General features: G+C 42.9%; 1 protein-coding gene across 6 annotated transcripts in view; it reads right to left on the bottom strand.

Moving 5' to 3' along the window:
• LOC111978888 (SMG7 nonsense mediated mRNA decay factor) overlaps positions 1-21584 on the bottom strand; it is a 43478-nt gene extending 21894 nt beyond the window's left edge. Inside the window, exons 1-21 of one of the 6 annotated variants that reach the window (XM_024009129.2) lie at positions 21453-21584; positions 19688-19722; positions 19198-19315; positions 18773-18905; positions 17395-17566; positions 17206-17277; positions 16901-17051; positions 16538-16673; positions 14168-14330; positions 13690-13849; positions 13421-13491; positions 13265-13325; positions 13021-13140; positions 12378-12795; positions 12038-12179; positions 11735-11874; positions 11287-11526; positions 10455-10823; positions 6180-6326; positions 5377-5463; positions 4941-5097 (exon numbers count right to left, since the gene is read on the bottom strand). In XM_024009129.2, the coding sequence (XP_023864897.1) occupies positions 4941-5097; positions 5377-5463; positions 6180-6326; positions 10455-10823; positions 11287-11526; positions 11735-11874; positions 12038-12179; positions 12378-12795; positions 13021-13140; positions 13265-13325; positions 13421-13491; positions 13690-13849; positions 14168-14330; positions 16538-16673; positions 16901-17051; positions 17206-17277; positions 17395-17566; positions 18773-18905; positions 19198-19315; positions 19688-19722; positions 21453-21478 (3118 nt within the window). In that variant the 5' untranslated portion in view covers positions 21479-21584. The remainder of the gene's footprint in view (positions 1-4940; positions 5098-5376; positions 5464-6179; positions 6327-10454; positions 10824-11286; positions 11527-11734; positions 11875-12037; positions 12180-12377; positions 12796-13020; positions 13141-13264; positions 13326-13420; positions 13492-13689; positions 13850-14167; positions 14331-16537; positions 16674-16900; positions 17052-17205; positions 17278-17394; positions 17567-18772; positions 18906-19197; positions 19316-19687; positions 19723-21452) is intronic. The other 5 variants (XM_024009132.2, XM_024009130.2, XM_070448894.1 and 2 more) reach the window with 5 other exon arrangements.
• Positions 21585-22560: the final 976 nt, after the last annotated feature.

Below are 22560 nucleotides of genomic sequence, written 5' to 3'. Positions count from 1 at the left end.
CCTCCCAGCTGCCCACTGCACTGAGGCTAAGTAACACGGTCACCACCGATAAATCGATGAAATTCAAAAATTTCAATAAGCATTTCTCTACGGCTGGCCATGCCTTCCTGTTGGCCTTCCTCCGGCCAACAGCTACTCGCCCGAGCCTCCCAAGCTTCTCCTTCACCCAAATCCAGATAGCAGATGTTCTGAAAGAGCTGCAAAACCTAGACCGTTACAAATCAGCTGGGCTAGACAATCTGGACCCTCTCTTTCTAAAACTATCCGCCGCCATTGTTGCAACCCCTATTACCAGCCTGTTCAACCTCTTTCGTATCGTCCGAGATCCCTAAAGATTGGAAAGCTGCCGCGGTCATCCCCCTCTTCAACGGGGGTGACACTCTAGACCCAAACTGCTATAGACCTATATATATCCTGCCCTGCCTTTCTCCGAAAGTCAAGTTAATAAACAGATCACTGACCATTTCGGATCCCACCGTACCTTCTCCGCTGTGCAATCCGGTTTCCGAGCCGGTCACGGGTGCACTTCAGCCACGCTCAAGGTACTAAACGATATCATAACCGACATCGATAAAAGACAGTACTGTGCAGCCGTCTTCATCGACCTGGCCAAGGCTTTCGAATCTCTTAATCACCGTATTCTTATCGGCAGACTCAATAGCCTTGGTTTTTCAAATGATTGCCTCGCCTGGTTCACCAACTACTTRMCAGACAGAGTTCAGTGTGGCAAATCGGAGGGCCTGTTGTCCGGACCTCTGCCTGTCTCTATGGGGGTACCACAGGGGTCAATTCTCGGGCCGACTCTTTTCTCTGTATATATCAATGATGTTGCTCTTGCTGCAGGTGATTCCCTGATCCACCTCTACGCAAACGACACCATTCTGTATACATCTGGCCCTTCTTTGGACACTGTGCTAACAAACCTCCAGACGAGCTTCAATGCCATACAACACTCTTCCGTGGACTCCAACTGCTCTTAAAACGCTAGCAAAACTAAATGCATGCTTTTCAACCGTTCGCTGCCGGCACCCGCCCGCCCGACTAGCGTCACTACTCTGGACGGTTCTGACCTAGAATAGGTGGACAACTACAAATACCTAGGTGTCTGGCTAGACTGTAAACTCTCCTTCCAGACTCATATCAAACATCTCCAATCCAAAATCGTCTTTCTATTCCACAACAAAGCCACCTTCACTCACGCCGCAAAACTTACCCTAGTAAAACTGACTATCCTACCGATCCTCGACTTCGGCGATGTCATCTACAAAATAGCTTCCAATACTCTACTCAGCAAACTGGATGCAGTCTATCACAGTGCCATCCGTTTTGTCACCAAAGCCCCTTATACCACCCACCACTGCGACCTGTATGCTCTAGTCGGCTGGCCCTTGCTACATATTTGTCGCCAGGCCCACTGGTTCCAGGTCATCTATAAATCTATGCTAGGTAAAGCTCCGCCTTATCTCTGCTCACTGGTCACGATAACAACACCCACCCGTAGCACGCTCTCCAGCAGGTATATCTCACTGGTCATCCCCAAAGCCAACACCTCCTTTGGCCGCCTTTCCTTCCAGTTCTCTGCTGCCAGTGACTGGAAAGAATTGCCAAACTCGCTGAAGTTGGAGACTTACATTTCCCTCACTAACTTTAAACATCAGCTATCTGAGCAGCTAACCGATCGCTGCAGCTGTACATAGTCCATCTGTAAATAGCCCACCCAATCTACCTACCTCATCCCCATATTGTTTTTATTTACTTTGCTGCTCTTTTGCACACCAGTATCACTACTTACACACCGTCATCTGCTCATCTATCACTCCAGTGTTAATCTGCTAAATTGTAATTACTTTGCTACTATGGCCTATTTATTGCTTTATCTCCTCATGCCATTTGCACACACTGTATAGAGACTTTCTTTTTTTCTATTGTGTTATTGACTGTACGCTTGTTTATTCCATGTGTAACTGTGTTGTTTTCTGTCGCACTGCTTTGCTTTATCGTGGCCAGGTCGCAGTTGTAAATGAGAACTTGTTCTCAACTAGCTTTCCTGGTTAAATAAAGGTGATATAAAATAAAAAATTATTTAAAAAATGAGTCCATAGCATTTTTTTTTTTTAAATGAGTTCATAGCAGCTTATGCATCCCACTTGGAGAAGGTGAATCAAGCAATTACCAGACGTCACCAACAGCCCACTCCCCTACGTACACCAGAGTCTGATTGTATGCTACACAGAGAGCATCATGCAGACGGGTCAGCCCCCAGTACAGCACTCGGTTACAAGCTTTGGAGAAAGTGCCCCAATACCACCCCACTGGACTTTGCTCCTGAAGATAGATTCCAGAGAAGGAAATGGATTGACAACTTGAAACTTCCATTGACTTTACTTTTGAAGTATGCCTGTGGTAACTACCTAGGCAATCTGACATTCATATGGAAGGTATCCTCACACAACAACTGTGTTCATGAGACCAGGCAAGATTCAGTCATCTCCACCCTGAGGAAAGAAATACGAACATACCACACCAGAGCAATGCAAAAAGCATTCCTGAACAAATACACACATGCTGCCAAAGTGAACTGCTACTTCCTAAGAGAAATGCACCAGTTTGACAGACAAAAGATCAGCAAACAATGGTAAACAGGGCCTACTTGATGAGAGAGTATCCTTGTTCCTCCTTGATGGTGATGACCCAGACCTGATAATGGATTTAAAGAAGCTGAATGGCAAACCACAATCCTTTTGGGATGAAGTACCAAAGTATTTTAACAAATACACAGCTCAGGTCAGCGATCGCAGACATGTTGAGTACTTGTACTTACCTTTTGCTATCTCAGTTGAGGACTTGTGTGACAGCAGAAAAGTGGCTTCCACCAGAAACTAAAATCCCATCCCTGCCTGCATGTGGCAGAAGGACTGTGAAATGTTGTTGTGTGGATGATAAGGCAAGCATCCCTGTCGGAGAACTTGGCCAGCCTATAGGGACCTGTAACAGGCAGACATCCAAGCACTGCTCCTGTGAGTGGGACAGTTCTAGCAGCTGCCAACCATGATTACCATGAGTGGACTTGTACTGTGTCATGTTGATCCCAGACATCCCAGCATCTCCATCTAGTTCATGTCAACCAGCCCCCTTTCGACACACAGTTGAAAATCTCAGCATCCTCAGAGGAGAGAACTACAGTGCAGATGTCTCTCCCAACAAGTCAATCTTGATCACTCAATCTGATGGTGGGGGCAACCACAGAACCACATATGCCTCTGTTCAAGCATGCCACACTCCTGTTTGTTCAACTGGATCTTGACATGCTTATCGCTTGTAAAACAGCTGGGCCAAGCCTGCCGAGAGATTTAATTCCCTTCTAAACTTGGGGCTTCAGGGAACAGCCCTGGCTACCCTAACCCTAGGGAGAAGATGGAAGAATCAAATGAGAAGCACGTGAAGAAGAGTAGCACAATGACAAGCCTAAGTGAAAGAGCCAACAAACAACCAGACCTGAAAGAGGCTTTTGAAAAGAGTATGCACCCTGTTGCAGCTCGTAGGTGGCTGGTTTGTGCACCTGAAGTGGAAAGGAACACACGTAGAAGTACATCAACCCACAACACAGGAAGACATTGCCAAAATTGCACAACAATTCAACATCATTGATACAGAAGTTGACATGATGCATGACCTCAGCAGAAAAGTCCTTGACAAAAAACAGTACAAGCAATTCCAGAACAGTCATTTCAAGATGTCCTCCACATTTGTCAGAAGATCAATTTAAGAACTGAAGGTTTGTGCCTGATCCAACATTGACAGTGGACAAACGTGAGCACCAGACATGTGACGATCTATACAGCCTGGACACCACTGACAAGGATAGTCCTTCTCTGACACCAAATATAGAAAATGTAAAGAGGAGTGCTGCCATGGTCAGTGCAAAGAAGAGAGCGACCATCAACTGTGTTGAATGTGAGAACCCAAGGTGCTTGTATGGCTGGTTCAGAGATTTACAAAGAAGACAATCCATATCACGAGCAGATAGTTGCTTTCAAGGGGCTAAACTGTGGAATGTAAGTGGAGACGCAGTATTATTCAACAATCAGAGTCGTTCCCAGATGTGTGTCCATTGTGGATGTCCAGATGTTCTTGAGGGGAAAGAGGTGGTGAAGCTCAAACAACAATTCCAACCGTCAGGCCAATGAGCCGTGTGTAAGCAAGAAGGAAAGCAGTTCATTACGAGAGCTCCAATAAATCTTAAAAAGAAATGAACACCCTAGAGACCAGAATAAACAAGAAATAAAGCACAAAACAGACCGTGCTGTTGAACAGTAAAAAGCAGCAGGTGATTGCGCTATTGCCTCTGATCACAGAACATTGTCCGTAATTTTTTATTTCCAGACGAGTCTACATGTTGAATCGCCATGGTTTGTTGACACCCAGTAGGTGATCTACTGCATACGGCCAACATTAGTTATGGTGTCTTGTGAAGATGTTCTTGATTTTAAGAGTTATTTTTATTTTCTATCAGGAATAAAGAAAAATTATAGTTCTCATTGCGTTTCATTTCTCATGGTTATAACACTAACATCTGTATTCTTTTAAGCCCTTCCAAGCCGACCCGSAGCCGGTTGCGGCGCACCACCGACGGAGGAAATGCGCCCGGCTGTAAGTTTTCACATGGAATAATATAACTCTTGAAGCTCGCATTCGGCCCAGAGCCTGTACAAAATGCCCAGGACAATGTGGTAAAGTACTGTTATCCCTTATCCACTTAATGTTTGTCTTGTTTTTTTTTGCTCGCTCGCCTCACTTTTCTCAGTGGAAAATCCATTAAAACAGTGAATCAATTTTGTCTGGCCTAAGCGTGTTAATTAACACTAACAGGGGTGCTGTTGTGATGTTTATGGACAGCTTGGTGTGAAAAGTGGGGGAAAGAAGAGAGCGGAGGCAGGTACCTGAGCTGGCGGGAAGGGATGGGGACCATGGAGTTCCTTCAAACAGGGAGTAGAGAGAAGGTTCCTGGTGAAGCATGGGAGCGTCGGACTTGGGGTTGGGAGCCATGTTCTTCCCATAGGCCTGGCTAAAAATGCTGTTGTTTTGATAGGAACTCTCCTAAACCAAGAACAAAAATACACAATTAGACCTTTGTCATACGATCAAATGCCAGTCACACATACCCCTTTAGGTAACATTAAACATGGCATTTAAAACCCAAATGGTATTTCAGAGCAAATATCCTTAAAAAGAAGCTCAGTGAGACTACATTAACAAATCTGTCTCAGAGTGACCTTAAACCACTGCATGTGAGATGCTGCAGACATTTTCATTTTCAACAAACAGCAGTCAAAACAAGTCTAGAGGCAGGGTGGAGCTTTACCCATGCATACGGACCTGAATTGGGAACCCAGATAAGGGCATGAGAGAAGACGACTGGCCAATCACCTCAGAGCCACTTTCCATTCTTGACTGATTTGGCAACTATAGGAGAGAGTTGGGGAAAACAGTTACAGTATCAGATGTGTTAACTAATAGCTTCTGATGAATGTCATTTATTCCATCAGCACATTCTCCCAAGTCGACGCTGCAGGTGTTTGTTTGTATGTTTGCTATTAATACTGACAGGGTTGCAATTTACACAACATGTAATCCCCGTTACAGTTTGTTCAACCTGATCATGTACAAAAAGCCTGTTTCTCTCATTGTGGATAATGTAGGAATGCCTACAACATTTTACAGGAATCATGCATTGCAACATACACAACATTTAGCCTAATCCTCCAAAAATGCACAGCGACTGCTCAGGTACTGGGTCTATTTCTGTTAACATAGAATAAGGAACAAAACCACACAATCATATCAACACTAGCCTGGAAAAATATGCGTACACATTCTGAACTCTTATTTAACATATAAGCCTTACATTATTTAAATGAGCCATAACCCTCCCACTCAACTATTCTACTCACATCCCAGACAATTCTGCTTAAAACTAGTTGTGAAGGTGAATCTGGGCCTGTATTCATAAAGCGCCTCATGAGTACTGACCCTGAATCAGGTCCCCCCCCCGTCCATGTAATCTTACTCATTATGTTCTAAAACTGATCCTAGATCAGCAGGCTTTATGAATACGTGTCCTGATGTTTAACATGCTGGTTAAGCCAGGGGGATTACATTAAGAGAAATTAACTACGTACAAATATATTTCGTCCTGGAGCAGTACTAAGAGGGCCAGCCAAGGCCTGGTAGAAACCATGAGGCTTAGTAAAGGCCAGCTCTTCCTCCTCCTCAAAATCTGATATACTTTTTAACAGGTCTGGAGGCAGAAGAGGGGAGCTCTTGTCCTAGTGAGAGAATGAAGCAAAAAAGGATGGAAGGAAAAAAGAAAGAAACAGAAAAGGTAAGCCAGTAAGAAATTGGTTGGCAAAGGGATAAGTTAGCCAAAGATGTGGAGAAGCCAGTAAAAGGTAGTAAAAAGACAGGCCTAGTTTTCCAAAGATACAGAAATACTTTACACTAAGCCCTGTCGTCACACTGGGTTTATGAGTCTAATTTACCAAAGGTATTATATAAGCCCATACATTGCAGTTGGAGTTGTTCAAGCATAACAATTTGACACCAATATAGGATGCTGGAGATTAATCATACAACCAGATAGTATTACAACTTTCAAATTCCTTCCTAGTCAAGTCGACCACCTTAGAAAAAATGAAAATGAGGCCAAAACAGAAGTGGGAGGAACCTGCAAGCATTATGTCACACTACATAAGAACATACAGTTGAAGTCGGAAGTTTACATACACTTAGGTTGGAGTCATTAAAACTCATTTTTCAACCACTCCACAAAATTCTTGTTAACAAACTATAGTTTTGGCAAGTCGGTTAGGACATCTACTTTGTGAATGACACAAGTAATTTTTCCAACAATTGTTTACAGACAGATTATTTCACTTATAATTCACTGTATCACAATTCCAGTGGGTGGGTCAGAAGTTTACATACACGAAGTTGACTGTGCCTTTAAACAGCTTGGAAAATTCCAGAAAATTATGTCATGGCTTTCGAAGCTTCTAATAGGATAATTGACATCATTTGAGTCAATTGGAGATGTACCTGTGGATGTATTTCAAGGCCTACCTTCAAACTCAGTGCCTCTTTGCTTGACATCATGAGAAAATCAAAAGAAATCAGCCAAAACCTAAAAAAAATAATAATAATGTAGACCTCCACAAGTCTGGTTCATCCTTGGGAGCAATTTCCAAATACCACGTTCATCTGTACAAACAATAGTACGCAAGTATAAACACAATGGGACCACGCAGCCATCATACCGCTCAGGAAGGAGACGCGTTCTGTCTCCTAGAGATGAACGTACGTTGGTGCAAAAAGTGTAAATCAATCCCAGAACAACAGCAAAGGACCTTGTGAAGATGCTGGAGGAAACAGGTACAAAAGTATGAATATCCACAGTAAAACGAGTCCTATATCGGCATAACCTGAAATGCCGAACAGCAAGGAAGAAGCCACTGCTCCAAAACAGCCATAAAAAAAGCCAGACTACGGTTTGCAACTGCACATGGGAACAAAGATCGTACGTTTTGGAGAAATGTCCTCTGGTCTGATGAAACAAAAATAGAACTGTTTGGCCATAATGACCATCGTTATGTTTGGAGGAAAAAGGGGGATGCTTGCAAGTCGAAGAACACCATCCCAACCGTGAAGCACGGGGGTGGCAGCATCATGTTGTGGGGGTGCTTTGCTGCAGGAGGGTCTGGTGCACTTCATAAAATAGATGTCATCGTGAGGAAGGAAAATGATGTGGATATATATTGAAGAAACATCTCAAGACATCAGTCAGGAAGTTAAAGCTTGGTCGCAAATGGGTCTTCCAAATGHACAATGACCCCAAGCATACTTCCAAAGTTGTGGGAAAATGGCTTAAGGACAACAAAGTCAAAGTATTGGAATGGCCATCACAAAGCCCTYATCTCAAACCTATAGAAAATTTGTGGGCAGAACTGAGAAAGTGTGTGCGAGCAAGGAGGCCTACAAACCTGACTCAGCTAAACCAGCTCTGTCAGGAGGAATGGGCAAAATTCACCCAACTTATTGTGGGAAGCTTGTGGAAGGCTACCTGAAACGTTTGACCCAATTTAAACAATTTAAAGGCAATGCTACCAAATACTAATTGAGTGTATGTAAACTTCTGACCCACTGGGAATGTGATGAAAGAAATGAAAGCTGAAATAAATCTTTCTATTATTCTGACATTTCACATTCTTAAAATAAAGTGGTGATCCTAACTGACCTATGACAGGGAATTTTTACTAGGATCAAATGTCAGGAATTGTGAAAAAGTGAGTTTAAATGTATTTGGCTAAGGTGTATGTAAACTTCCGACTTCAACTGTAGCTCCCAATCGTTTGCTCAAACAACCAACAAGTATGGTCAGTCCAATAGCAGATCTTTAAAACCTACATGCTGGACATATTTCCTGTGGGTCCAGGACAGGATTTCCGAAGCATACACCAGGCCAATAAATGAGTCCAGCGAGACCCAATGGACTCAAATCCAACATTTAGTGTCGAGTAGGCTAATGTACCCTTCAGCATAGGCATCATATAACCCAATACGCATCCTCTCAGCACTTTCTTACAACAGTTACACCAAATCGTAAAACACACTAAATTGTAAAAAAAATAAACATAAGCTAGGTTTCCATCCAATTGGCGACAGATGATTTTCATGTGAATATTCTAAAATCCGCATTAAAAACAACATGCGCATTTTACCACCAGAGATGCGTGTCCATCAAATAGACTTGTTGAGGATAAAAGGTTGTGCGTGATGACAGAGCACATAAAAATACCTTCTACGGTTAAAAAAAACAAGTTAAACGGGTTTCCGTTGCATTTTCAACTGATGGTTTTCGCACAAAAAATGTTGCGTTAGATAGCAAGTGTGTCCACTCTGGTATTGGCAGGTGCGCTCTAGCCAATAGTTCGCAGATACAGTGGGGATAGGCCTTTACACGGAAACCAAACCGGTTGCGCGCCATCGTGCATACATTTATTTTGTCCCCCTATACCAAAAGCGATAACGACACGCAGGTTAAAATATCAAAACAAACTCTGAACCAATGAGATTAATTTGGGGACAGGTCGAAAAGCATTAAACATGTATGGCAATTTAGCTAGTTACCTTGCACTTGCTAGCAATAGGAAATAAGAAATAGGAATGACTTCTATTTTACCCCTTGGTGACGCTCGTTGGCGTGCGCGAGCAGTGTGGGTGCAATAATTGAATAACATGGATTTCTACATTTATTTTGCGACGCACGCGACATGTCCTGTCTGGTTAGCATGTTAGCCAACATTATGAGATTATTATGGACAAAAGAGCAAGATAATTTTTATTTGTCAAATGACAGCCAAGCAAGCAGTGATGATCATGTCACCAGAATAAGACCCTCGATATTTATTGGAAAGGAGCATCAAGCTCATCACCTTGTACTTTCACAACTTATTTCATCTGTAGCCTAATAAACTGCATACTTTCCCGACGTAGTGGGAGGACCATGTGCTCGCATGACTCCAAGTTTACTTCAAATATTGATTCAATAATTATTATTATACCGCACAAAGCATTTCCACAGACATCACAATTAATTTTAACAAAAAAATCCCACCTTGTCTAGCATATTTAAAATGTTTAAAAATGTACCCCCTTTTCCTCCCCAATTTCGTGGTATCCAATTGTTAGTAGTTACTGTCTTGTCTCATCGCTACAACTCCCGTACGGGCTCGGGAGAGACGATGGTCGAGAGCCATGCGTCCTCCGAAACACAACCCAACCGCACTGCTTCTTAACACAGCGCGCATCCAACCCGGAAGCCAGCCGCACCAATGTGTCGGAGGAAACACCGTACACCTAGCGACCTGGTCAGCGTGCACTGCTCCCGGCCCGCCACAGGAGTCGCTAGTGCGTGATGAGACAAGGATATCCCTACCGGCCAAACCCTCCCTAACCCGGATGACGCTAGGCCAATTGTGCGTCGCCCCATGGACCTCCCGGTCGCGGCCAGCTGCGACAGAGCCTGGGCTCGAACCCAGAGTCTCTGGTGGTCTCTCAGCCTTAGACCACTGCGCCACCCGGGAGGCCTAGCGTATTTTGTTTTGTCGACATTTGGAAAGTTTACAGGCAAATGTTCTGTTTCAATCACGACTGTCATGACTTTTATCCGGCATATACTTTACTCACATAAAAAAAGMTTGGATGGAACTGGTTATAGAAAAGAGCATAAGACCAAACCTATTCCACAACCTTTCCTTCTCCTTAAACTCTCCATTCCCTAATTTGCAGCGTTTGGTCCCAAATGGAACCTGGTCAAAAGTAGGGCACTAAATAAGGAATAGAGTGCCATTTGGGATGCAACTTAGGTCTAGGTGGTTGAGGAGTACACCAAGGCTCACCTCAAAAGGAGGCCCTCTGGGTGTGTTGTCCTGGTCTGGGTGGAAGGCCCCAGGGGGCAGCCGCTTGCCCATCCTCTCCCCCACCATCGGTCTGTTATCCCCCATGCGGTAGGAAGGGTCCCAGTAAAAATCCTGCATTTTCACATCCGGGTACTTCATCTTCTTGTCCATGCTGTTCTGCTGGGGAACCGTCTGCATGGCGTACTGCTGTTGCTCAAAGAGCTTGAGGGGTTCCTGGGGGCTTCCCATGTAGTAGGGCTGCTTGACAGGCATCTGCATGGCCTGCATCTTCTGCATGGTGGGCTGGGTCTGGTGCTGCTGGGCCTGGTGCTGGCCCCACATCTGTCCAGCCTGATCTACCTGCATGTACTGTTGGTCAGGAGGAAAACAGGACACTTGTCAAAAAAACATCCCTGCAGTACAACACACTAAAACAGTCCATCTATGCAGGATAAACATGTCGCCCGTCATACAAGTTTCAAGTTGCAATGCAAAACAGTAAAGCTGCCTCTAACAGACAAGCTCATTAATTCCGGCAGAATCCATTTTTTTTTTTTTTTTTTTTTGTTACCTTCATTTAACTAGGCAAGTCAGTTTAGAACACATTCTTATTTTCAATGACGGCCTAGGAACAGTGGGTTTACTATCTTCTTTAGGAGCAGAACAACAGACTTCCCTTGTCAGCTCAGGGATTCCAAAGTCCAACGCTCTAACCACTAGGCTACCTGCTGTCATCAGTCCTGTAAATAACCTTTCTGGCTCTCAACAGACTGGACTGATGTTATCTATTAGTATCTTACCAGTCCAGAACCATTGTGATCTATAAATGTACCTGCTGCATCCCTGGATGGTGAGGTGGGCTCTTGCCCAGCTGTACTGGCTGCACAGGCTTGGTGGGTGACTGCTGCTGTTGGACAAGAGCCTGGACCTGGAGCTGCACCTGCTGCATGGTCTGGGAAGGCTGTTGCTGGGGCTGGCCCTGGGGAGCCCCTTGGTTCATCGCCCCCGGCACTGACGGCCTCTGCTGGCTGTATGGAATGTGCGACGGCTTCCCAGCCTGAACCTGCACCTGCTGGATGCCATGAAAAATACTTTTTATGGTATCGTTTTTTGGTTCCAAGCATATTTGTATATGTTTGCACAAGAGGATCAGGGGGTGGTTTTCCAAATTAAAGTCATTTTCAATGGAGATTCTACATTAAAAGTCCTTTTAAATCCAGGATTAGGCTTAATCGGTGTCCGCTATTCTGGCCCTTAGACTTGAGCACGTCTCCCTTTACCTGCTGGGCACCGGGCTGCTGAGGGTGGGAGGCCGACTGCAGGAACGGCCCGGGGACAGACATGCCCGTAGAGAAGGTAAAGCCGGGATTCATGGAGAACGCCACGGGAGGAGGGATCACATAGGCCGGAGGGGGGAAACCTGGAAAGATCAAGTTAATTTAATTTATTCACATGGCAGAATACAATTGAACTGCAAACAGTTTCAACATAAAACAGAGAAGGTTATTCACTACTCTTAGATCTAAAAATCTTTTAAGTGTAAAATGTTTAAATCTAGGCACTGTGAGAGGTGGTGCTAGTACCTTGTCGGCTGGGCAGTGGAGGGAAGGCTCCCGGGTGGTGGATGGGGATGAACTGGGAGGAGCAGGTAGTCTGGGTCTGAGTGACTGGAGTCTTCCTGGCCTCAGACACTGGCATCTTCCTCATATCCGACTGGGCTTTCACCTGCATGAAGACACACAAACTCAGTCAGTAAAGTACTTTAGCCTTCAACCACAGTAAACATGTCTGAATCCCAAAGGGCACTCAGTGGGCCTTGGTCAAAAGTAATGCATTCTATAGGGGGTAGGGTGCTATGTGGGATGCATACAAACAATCACAGGATATATCCCAACTTAAAGAAAAAACATTTATTTGTTTGACCTGTTTCCCTGCGTCTGCAGCTTTCTCATGGCTGTTCTTCTTCACCTCACTCTTCCTCTTGCCATCCCTCTTCTGCTCTCCTTTTCCCGGCACTCCGTTGCCTTTGCCGAAGTCCCTCCGTTCCTTCCCTGCCTCCTTCTGGTGGTGATTGCGGCTAGGCTCCCTGCTCTGCTCCCGGGGCTTGATGTTCTCCTTGAAGGTCACCACGGGCCTCTCGCCGATCTCCAACACGCTGTTCTGGGTCTTGCCCATGGACAAGACTGACTTCAGGCCCATGTTGCCCTCGTTGGGGGTCTGCTCACTGTTGGAGGACTCCTGGAGCACAGGTGCATCCTTCTCCTGGGGCTCCTCGATGGCCAATTCCTCGATGTCGGTGATGAACAGCAGCAGGCCATCGCTGACTTTGTACTGAATCAGCCTGAAACATAGTACACACAAGATTACTTTATTATCCAATGTACATGGGAGTCCAAAGCAAACTTGTCTTCTGCTTTATTCCAACCCCTCCAAAACACACAGGCCTTGTGAAATACTGTTGTATCTTTTAAAAGTAAGCAATTATTCAAAGATGGAAACTGCTTTTATATTGTTGTTATGGATGTGGTAGTTCAAAACAGTAGTGGGTAGAGAGAGGAAGACTCACCCTGGCTGGTTGTCTGCCACCCATTTCCCCAGGCTGATGAGCCTCTGATGACGGGCACGGACTGGCAGACCCTCCTTGTCCACAGCAACACCCTGGTGGCCTTTAGTGAAGTCAAGGGTCCTGGAAAAGGAGTACACCAAAACAGACCAGTGTTAATACAATAAAACATGGAACATGGTATGCACACAACGACACATTCTATATGGAAGAGAGGCTGAGACAAAAGGGGATGTACTGTATGTACCGTAGCGCTGGCCTGAGAGCCAAAAACCCCTGCAGTTCAAACTCCTCTGGAAGTGGAGTTACTGGAAGAGAGAGGTAAGGGACATTATTTAGAGACAATCAACAAAAAGTGAAACAAATTTGTATATCAAAAGCAGAGATATCGAATGGCCATTACTTGATGCACAGGAAACATCATCTTCCTTTGGTTGGAAACTGTTCAGAATGGACACCAGCCAAGGCCAAACACTAAGGTGAAATAAGAGCAAAATCTTGTTTAACTAAATGCAGACAATACAAAACCACATTCAAAAGTATTACTGCTATTGCTAAGATATAAAAGAAAAAAGTCCAAAACAAATAACACGCTACAACACCAGACAGGCAGAATGTATCTAAACACCTAGAGGGCAAACAGTGACATTGAAAGAGAAAAGATACACATACTACTGTCGTCTGTCCACGGCACCATCCTGAAAAACGGTAGGTCGTAGTTTGAGCCAGTCCAGGGACACCTTGATGGCTGGCAATGGACATTCTCCCATGATCTCCTCTCCTCGGTTCATATTCAGCAGTGCTCGGCTACACATGACACCAAGAAATGACACTGTGGGAKAGGAAGAGGGCCTTAAAACACCAACAACAACCTGGCTCCTTGAATCGTTCCAATTCCACAGAGAGTGAGGTCGAGGAAAGAGTTACAGATAACCTGCTAGTGGGGCCGTGAGAAAGCACCCTGCAGTTGACACAGTTCAATCTAAGATAACTGATTTGGTAACATCGATCTGTACTTCCAGATTATTTTTTAAAAAGCAAGTAAAACTCCAAATCTAAAAACAGCAGTTGCATAACCACGAACAGCCATGTCATTCACAAGGTAAGTTGTATCGTGAATATTGAGAGACAATTGGAGTTGGGGACATACTGAAGAGACCGAGAAGTTGGAACCAGCCGATTTGCTCCTCGGAGCTGAAGCTCTGGTCGTCTGTTTCATTTCCGAAGTCCCTCAGATGGTGCAGCTCAAACATATTGATAATTGTGATGTGGACCAGCTGCTGGGAGCTGAAGGCTTTCTGCAGAATCAGCCGCTACAAAAAAACAAGGGTGTTTAAGCTACTTTCATATGGAATTGGGGTAGCTTCAGACGTCTTCGGGCAGTTTCCTGGACACAGATTAAGCCTAGTCCTGAACTAAAAAGTACTTTCAAAGAATATTCTCCATTGAGAATAGTTAAGTCAAGGACTAGGCTTAATCAGTGTCCGGGAAACCGGCCCAAAGACTTTCATAAAATGGTACATATCCAAGACCACTCTATTATCGACGCTTACAGACAGACCTTACAGTATGATGCCTATTCATTTTTTTTTTTTTAGGTCGATTTTTAAGATCTGCTAATATTTGTTTCAAATCCAATTCAGTCTTTTTTTGCCACATTCTTGCCGGGATAAGCTTTTCTAATCGCCAGTGCACGGCAAGTTGGAGTACATATGAGCCAATGTCTATTTGAATAAATCCATTGAATAAACACCATCAAAGAAATCAATTATTAATTTGTTTTAGGCAGGTCTTAAGAAACATAAGACCAATAAAATGTATTCAAAATAATAGAATGCCATATTTAGCTTTTAACTATGTTATTTGTCTGTGCGGCCTGATGAAATCAATAGTTAATTAAACAGACAATACACACTTAGGCTACCCTGATCACAGTCACAGATTTTATAGTAGGCTATGAATATAAATGAAATATAACACAAAACACAACTTGAGTCACGGCAACGTGTGGAACCGCTGTCATAAAAAAAGGTCATATTTTAAAAACAGAGCCCAAGCTTTTCAGATCCCCGTTTCATCTCTTTCCTACCATCACTCCACTTTGTTAGGGAGCAGGGTCTTACACCGAGTATCCTCATCATGATACCGATAGAAAATAATAGCAATCTATATTTTCCAAAAGCATGTGAGTCTCATGTTCATATTTCACAGCCTACGTGGGCTTTTAGACAGTTGCCTATACGTGATAGAGCAAAATAATAGGCCTACTCTTGATTTAGGCTGCATGCTAAATGTTTCTGGTCAGTGATAGATGAGCAAACAAATAGATGAGCTTTACCACCTCCACGTATTTGCCCGGCCAGAGAATTAACCAAATATACAGACAGATTCAGTGAAACAAAATCACATTGATTGATTAAGTCACAGGCATTTGGTCAGGAGTAGGCCTAGTCTACTAAGCAACTGAAGAGCAAAATAATCCACTTGTTAAATTATATGGAACTAAAATAAAAAAAGACAACAATTTAAAAGATTTAGCTGAACAGGGTTTATATAAGGAAATCAGTCAATTGAAATAAATTATTTGGGCCCTAATCTATTGATTTCACAACTGGGCAGGAGCTTAGCCATGGGTGGGCCTGGGAGGGCATAGGCCCACCCACAGGGGAGCCAGGCACAGCTAATCAGAATAAGTTTTTCCCCCAACAAAAAGGGCTTTATTACAGACATAAATACTCCTCAGCAGCAGCACCCCACCCCCCCAACTTGACAAGATGATCACGAGCAGCACTCACCTCAATTTAGATAATATTTCCCCAGGCTAATTGTAGCCTAACCAATATCCAAACAGCGATTCAGTAAAAACGAAATACATTTATTTATTTTTATCTGACATTTTTTGATATATCAATACGATCGAGTCCCCACGCATGTCTCAAATCAGCGCTGAAATAGTTGCCCACACGCAGGTATAGGCTATTGCTTCAAATGCATTATAACAATTGGATAACTTTGGAAATTTCAGTAAGCAACAATTTGATGGCTTCAATTGCATTAGCCTACTTTACTCCAATATTTACGTAATTCAGTGATATTTATTCAAACGGGAATTATATATGGCTCCATCCAGTTGAGGTTAAGAAAACAGTACATGAGTGGGCTATGCGAAAACATGGGTGAAGGGACATGCCTTGCAAAGTTTAGAACTGCCAGGAGGATAGTAGTAACGGGCGCTGCCTAGCAACCATCCAAGACCTTAAGAGCCAAGTGTGCGTTCCAATGCTGCCTCAGCATTACAGATACATTTCATACTAAGCCGTAAGCAGAACATTACCGCAATCATGACTAGGTCATTAGGCAGAAATAAAATAGAGGCTTTGTCGCCAGTAATAGCTTTCATCTATAAAGAAAAGTCTGCAAAAAGTTGACAGGATGCTTAAGTTGGTGGCAACACGTCTTGGTTTGAAAGGTGTATATCCTTAGTTCCCCTTCACAAAGTATGCAAGGATTTAAACTTTACCTGAAATTGTTCTTCCAGCTTTTCTCTCAGGTTGTTAAGCTTCTCCAGGCTCTTGCTCAGGTAAACGTGACCATGGAACTTGATGAAGGCCTTGATGAAATCTGACACACTCCACTTTGTTTTGACCTCATCACGGCTGAAGACGAGACAGGGTTTCAGTATACATGGAACAACTTTAACTCCTAAAGTCCATACACCGTAAACCAGCTGGGTGATATCAACACCAGTTAAGATGGAAATCAAAATGCGCATTAGTCCCATCCCAAATGATGGTTGATAAAGGTGGGAAAATAAATAAAGTTAAGCAAAACATCTTCAAAAGAGCAGTTGAAATGAGGCTACAATAAAAATGCTCAATGATACCTTTCAACAGCTTTAGCGAGAGCTTTCTGCAGGTTGGTGGAGGCTGCAGGGAAAGGGAACTTGACGGCAATGCTCCTGCAGTAGTAGAATATCGTTGTGAGGTGGTCCCCTTTAGAGGAGGCCAGGATGGCCAGCTGATTGTAAGGCTGACCTGTTGGAAGAGAGACATTGACAGATCAACAGGTTGACAGAAGACTTCATATACTGAAATTATTTCGCCGTCAGGTGAAAGAAAAAAGCACATTAATGCTGTGTGTGTCAGTAAACAAATACTGTACAGGAAAACTTCTGTATAAAGTACTTACCATTTGAAGGGACAAGTTGAGCTGCGTGTCTGTAATAGGACTCCGCTTGGCTGGTTTGGTTGCGATACCGTGCTGGAAGGGGGGGGGGGGGTGGGTAGCATATAAGCAAAACTCCTCAAAGCATAGCTTTGACCACAAAATGATCTGCACAGTTAAATTATTTTGTAGCGAATATGTGACAACACTCACCGATGTCTCCGAGGTGGACGAGACAATGCTGGCAGATATAAGAGCAAGAGCTGGGTTGGGGTTTTACAATGGCGCTGGTGTTGGTCTGTTTATTGCTGATAATTCCAAGCTGAGATGACTTCACACGGCAAGGCAAGTCCACGTTGAACACGGTACACAGCTCCTGTAGTAACTGTTAGAGGCCAGGATCAAGTATTATTAAGAGCAGCCGAGTTCTGCGTCATTTTCACATTGTAGATCTTCAAACATAATTTCATGTGTAATGTGTTGACCCCAGTTTTGAAACATGTCTGTCCTGACTTCTGTTATTAAATGTCTGATGTATGAATGCTGTTCTTTTGTATATAATGTTTTCATGTTTAGACAGGAAGCTACAAAAGTATCGGGACAGTGACATTTCTTGTTGTTTTGGCTCTGTACTCCAGAACTTTGGATTTTAAATTATACAATGACTTGAGTTAAAGCTGCCAGCTTTAATTTGGGGGTATTTTCATCCATATCAGGTATATATAGTCCCTTCATTTTAAGGTGTATTTGTGTATTGTGTATTAAAGTAGTAAAAAGTGTCAGTATTTGGTCCCATATTCATAGCACGCAATGAATACATCAAGCTTGTGACTTATGTTGTATATTGTTCCCTGTTAAAATAAACTTAATAAATAAATACATTTCAAACATCATTTGAATTTCTGATGAACATACACTATCCAGTGCATTCGGAAAATATTCAGACCCTTTGACTTTTTCCAAATTCTGTTACGTTAGTCTTATTCTAAAATTGATTTTTTTTWAATTCTCAATCTACACACAATACGCCACAATGACAAAGTAAAATTTTTGCAGCATTGAAGGTCCCCAAGAACACAGTGGCCTCCATCATTCTTAAATTAAATACGTTTGGAACCACCAAGACTCTTTCTAGAGCTGGCCGCTAGGCCAAACTGAGCGATCGGTGGAGAAGGGCCTTGGTCAGGGATGTGACAAAGAACACGATGGTCACTGACAGCTCCAGAGTTCCTCTGTGGAGATGGGAGAACCTTCCAGAAGGACAACCATCTCTGCAGCACTTTTTTATATAAACACACACATACATTAAGTTTTTTGTTTGTTTGTTTTTTGCTTTGTCATTATGGGGTGTTGTGTGTTGATTGATGAGGGGGGGAAAACAATTTAATAAATTTTAGAATTAGGCTGTATTGTAACAAAATGTGGAAAAAGTAAAGGGGTCTGAATATACTGTGTGTATGTGTACACACACACTTGTTTTTATGGTTATGACATTTTATTTTCATAACTGTCTTCAACCATAAACATCGGTTACGCAGTTATATGGCAATTGTGCCAGCCCTAGTTAGGCTACGTTGTAGTTGCAACTTACTTGTGTGTAGAATCCACTAGCTGCCTCGAGAAATAGGGACAGATTGGCCTGCACCTCACTTCTATTGGGGTTGGCTCGGTTCTTGGCTTGACTCTGTAGTGTTGTTATTTGATTTTTAAAAGCATGGTTCCAGCTGAAAAATTGAGGAAATCAAATACCTTTTAGTTTAATCAAACAGCTGATGATAATCAATCTAATTCCAACAATAGAACAGTTGTATTGTGCTTGAACGCAAGCTGACTCACTAAACTTATCTACCGTCTTTATAGTTGTCTTGCAGTCTTACAAATATAATTGTATAATTGAGGACCATCTAATTGTTAGGAAGCAAGACTAAGACCCCTAGACCTAGCAAGAGAAGCGATAGTAGTAGGCAGGCTAATCGGTTTCATAACATAATCAATGTAATGTCAACTGGGGCTTACAGATCTTGCTCCACTTTCTTGTCCAAAGCATACTCCAGATCAGTCACCAGCATCTTCTGGTACAAGTCCTGAAGCGCTTGCCTTGAAGTCCAGACCTCTGCTGCACCAAGCTTAAAATCTAGGGGAAAAGATGACACTCACTGATCTTTTATACACTTCAGATGGATTACGGTACAGACTAAACCACTAGAATGAGATTATATTTCTATAGGCTAAACATCCTTCATCAAATAGGCCTACAACAGTGAGACTATTCATAGATACCATGGGATACATATGCAGAATATGACAAATTAATATGCAATCCCTGTCCCTGTCCCTGTGGGGCTTATCAACATCCAAAAACAGACAAGTATAAAAGCTTTCAAGAACAAAACTTTCGACATTAAGAGAATATATTATCAAAAGCAATACTGTCTGCAATTCATACTCTATATGCAGGGGTTGTGGATTAAAACAAAGCAAGCCCAAATTTGAGGTGTGAACATACCTGTCATGTCAGCCTTCAGGGCCTCTGCCTGCCTGCTTGGTTGTAAACAAACAAAAGAGGCGGCAAGCTAAGTCAATCAATACAGACCCACTGAGAACCACATCTTACAACGCTACCTAGTATAAACCATAATGAATTAAAATCAGTGTATTGGATATTTAAAAAGATTAACATGAAAACTATGGGGATTAAAGACAGGGTGTGCTAGTCCTCTGCCACTAATTCCTAAATTCAATCAAACATGTAACAGGAGATTGTATTTGTGGTTTGACATGCTGGAAAGGGATAGGCTAAAAACTACAGATACTACTAGTTTCAATGGAAACTGAGCACTATTTGCCAGAAAACAGGAGGATACATATGTTTTCGTCCTATGTAATATACTACTTCACATGATCGCATCTTTCCATCGCCAATAGACTGCTTTATTGGATTACTATGCATTCAAATGATACAATACTACTGGTATCTCGTAAACTAAGCAAGATTGGCCATATACTGTTGTTATTATCCTTCATCTGTAGCTCAATGGTCGGGCTAGGGATGAAGAATACTAATATACAGGGCTCACGCTACCAGTGTAGGGGGTGAAGTGTTTCTGCTCCTGTATTTCTTAAACCACGATTTGCTCTAACATCCCAATATCTGTTAACCAAATATTAGCCAATTCCTCTCTGATATAACAAAGGACCTGTATATTTTCATAAAAACAGCAAATTATTGGTTTCATTTCGTGAGACATGCACAGTGAAGTGTCAATCCTGCAAACTCGCACTCAAACAGGCCAAACTGGAATGCATGTATACCAAATTTYATCTAGCGTTAGCCAAAAACTGTCACCAGTCGCTGGCTGGCTACGATTTTAGATTGATTATAGTGGATGAATCTATGGTTACATTTGGCTTGCTGATTTTACTTGGCGTTTGATTTACAACATCCTTGCCTGGATAATCCAATGTCACTGACACTAGTCTGAGCTGCTAGGTAACGTTTGGCTAAAGCCAAGGCCCATGTAGCCAGCCATTTAAAAATATTATTGTTAGTAATCAATGTGGACAGAAAGGTTCACTGCAGTGACTAACGTTAGCTAACTAATCCAGTTTAGCTAGTTAAATGGTAGACATCCGGACTCAGGTTGACATCCATTAGCTAACTAGCTACCAAGCTAAAAACGACATGCCCTGCAGGCTAACGTTAGCTAACTACCAAACAAGGGCAGGGGCGCTACTAGGTTAGCTAGCTAACGGCAGCCTATGATTAAACTAGTTATCCGTTCGCTAAGTAACGCGCTCGAGAATTAACTTAGTAACGTTAGCTAGCTATCCATTTTCCTTACGACACATACTACTTCCATTCCTTCGCTATGGAAATAACCATAATGGTTAGTAAAAACTTGGCTAACGTGTTATCGTATCGGCCGAACAAGCTAACGTTAACTAGTTAGTCATCCTAACGTTACCCGCGAGCTCGAAAACGACTGTGTACTTTAGCTCACTAACATGCTAATAACTGACCCTAATCACAGTCACATACGTTTTTTACACGAATAAACAACAAGGATGGCATCTTTAGTGAAATTTCGTGCAAATAGGTAACGTTAGCTGCTAGCTCAAATAACGCGTTTTCCTGTTGTGCGTTGCTAGCTAACGCTGCTGGCTAATTAGCTAGACAGAACGGACATTTATGGCGATAACACAAATAAGATTAAGCAGTAGGTGAGAAGAAGAAGAAAAAAAACGTATAAAATGTAGAATTTCAAATTTACCGTAAATATTGGGCGCAGAGGTTCATCCTGTCCGATCGCCGGTCTTTAGACAACGACTGGTCCAAAAGCAAGAGCTACTCCCGGCGCCATATTGTTCGTCACTCTGTCACTAACAGAGCCACCGGCCCAGTTGCTGCGTTCTTGACAACTCTGAAACTCAAAAACCTCTGAGTTAAAAATTTGCGTACGGTATTTGTGTAGAGCTTCCCATTGGTTGATTCTGAGACTTTCCGAGTGGGAAACTCTGACCTAATCCTTCAACGAGTTTCCAAGTCGGAATGTCCGAGTTCCTGAGTTGTTTTGAACGTGGTAAATGTACACCATGCAAATTGTGAGCGGCACAAGGTATGGTCAAGTTTTGTTTCAAGCCAGTGAGTCTGCTTCGCGGTCACACTGACCTACAATAATATATCCATTCTGATCTCAATTGCCTTGGGCGGAATTAGGAAAATTATCAAAATGTACCTAGCCTAACCTAGGCTAACTAGGTTAACCTAGGTTAACTAAGAGGTTAATTATAGGCTATACTAGAATGGAATCACCCAGACATTTACAGTTCGATTGCCTTTTTCACATCACAAATCGAGTCAACTTTGACATAAGGGTCCTGACCTCTTGGCAGATATATTAGGTCTATGCTCGTTCACAACAGGGAGGTTGCAATACTGCACACAGCCAACCCCAATGCGAACAGGGGAACACAACAGGGGATCACAACCTTAAAAAGACAGCAGAATTATCCCACCCCTGCCACCAGTGTAGTGATTAAAAGACAAATCAAATTCGGACCAGCCAGAATGGGGCTTGAACCAGCGACCCTGCTGTTATGGGGCGAGCACAGCACCAGGGAGCCCAAGACCAGACCAATTTTAAAGAGAACATGGTAGTCTACACTCACATTCATGGAGTCTATGAGGAAAATACGTTTAATTTCACTATATAACCAATTAACATTAACTCAATTATTTGTTGAATTTTTAAATGCATGATAGGGTCATATACTGTCTATTATGTACAGCTATCACAGCAAATGTATAGGCCTAATTATTATTATTATGATGGTAAATTGTCCATGGGCCACACAAACCATAACTGCAACTTGAGGGTA

Source organism: Salvelinus sp. IW2-2015, linkage group LG19 (genome assembly GCF_002910315.2).
Source record: "Salvelinus sp. IW2-2015 linkage group LG19, ASM291031v2, whole genome shotgun sequence".
NCBI classification, from domain to species: domain Eukaryota; kingdom Metazoa; phylum Chordata; class Actinopteri; order Salmoniformes; family Salmonidae; genus Salvelinus; species Salvelinus sp. IW2-2015.
This window is presented reverse-complemented; position numbering and strand designations above follow the sequence as displayed.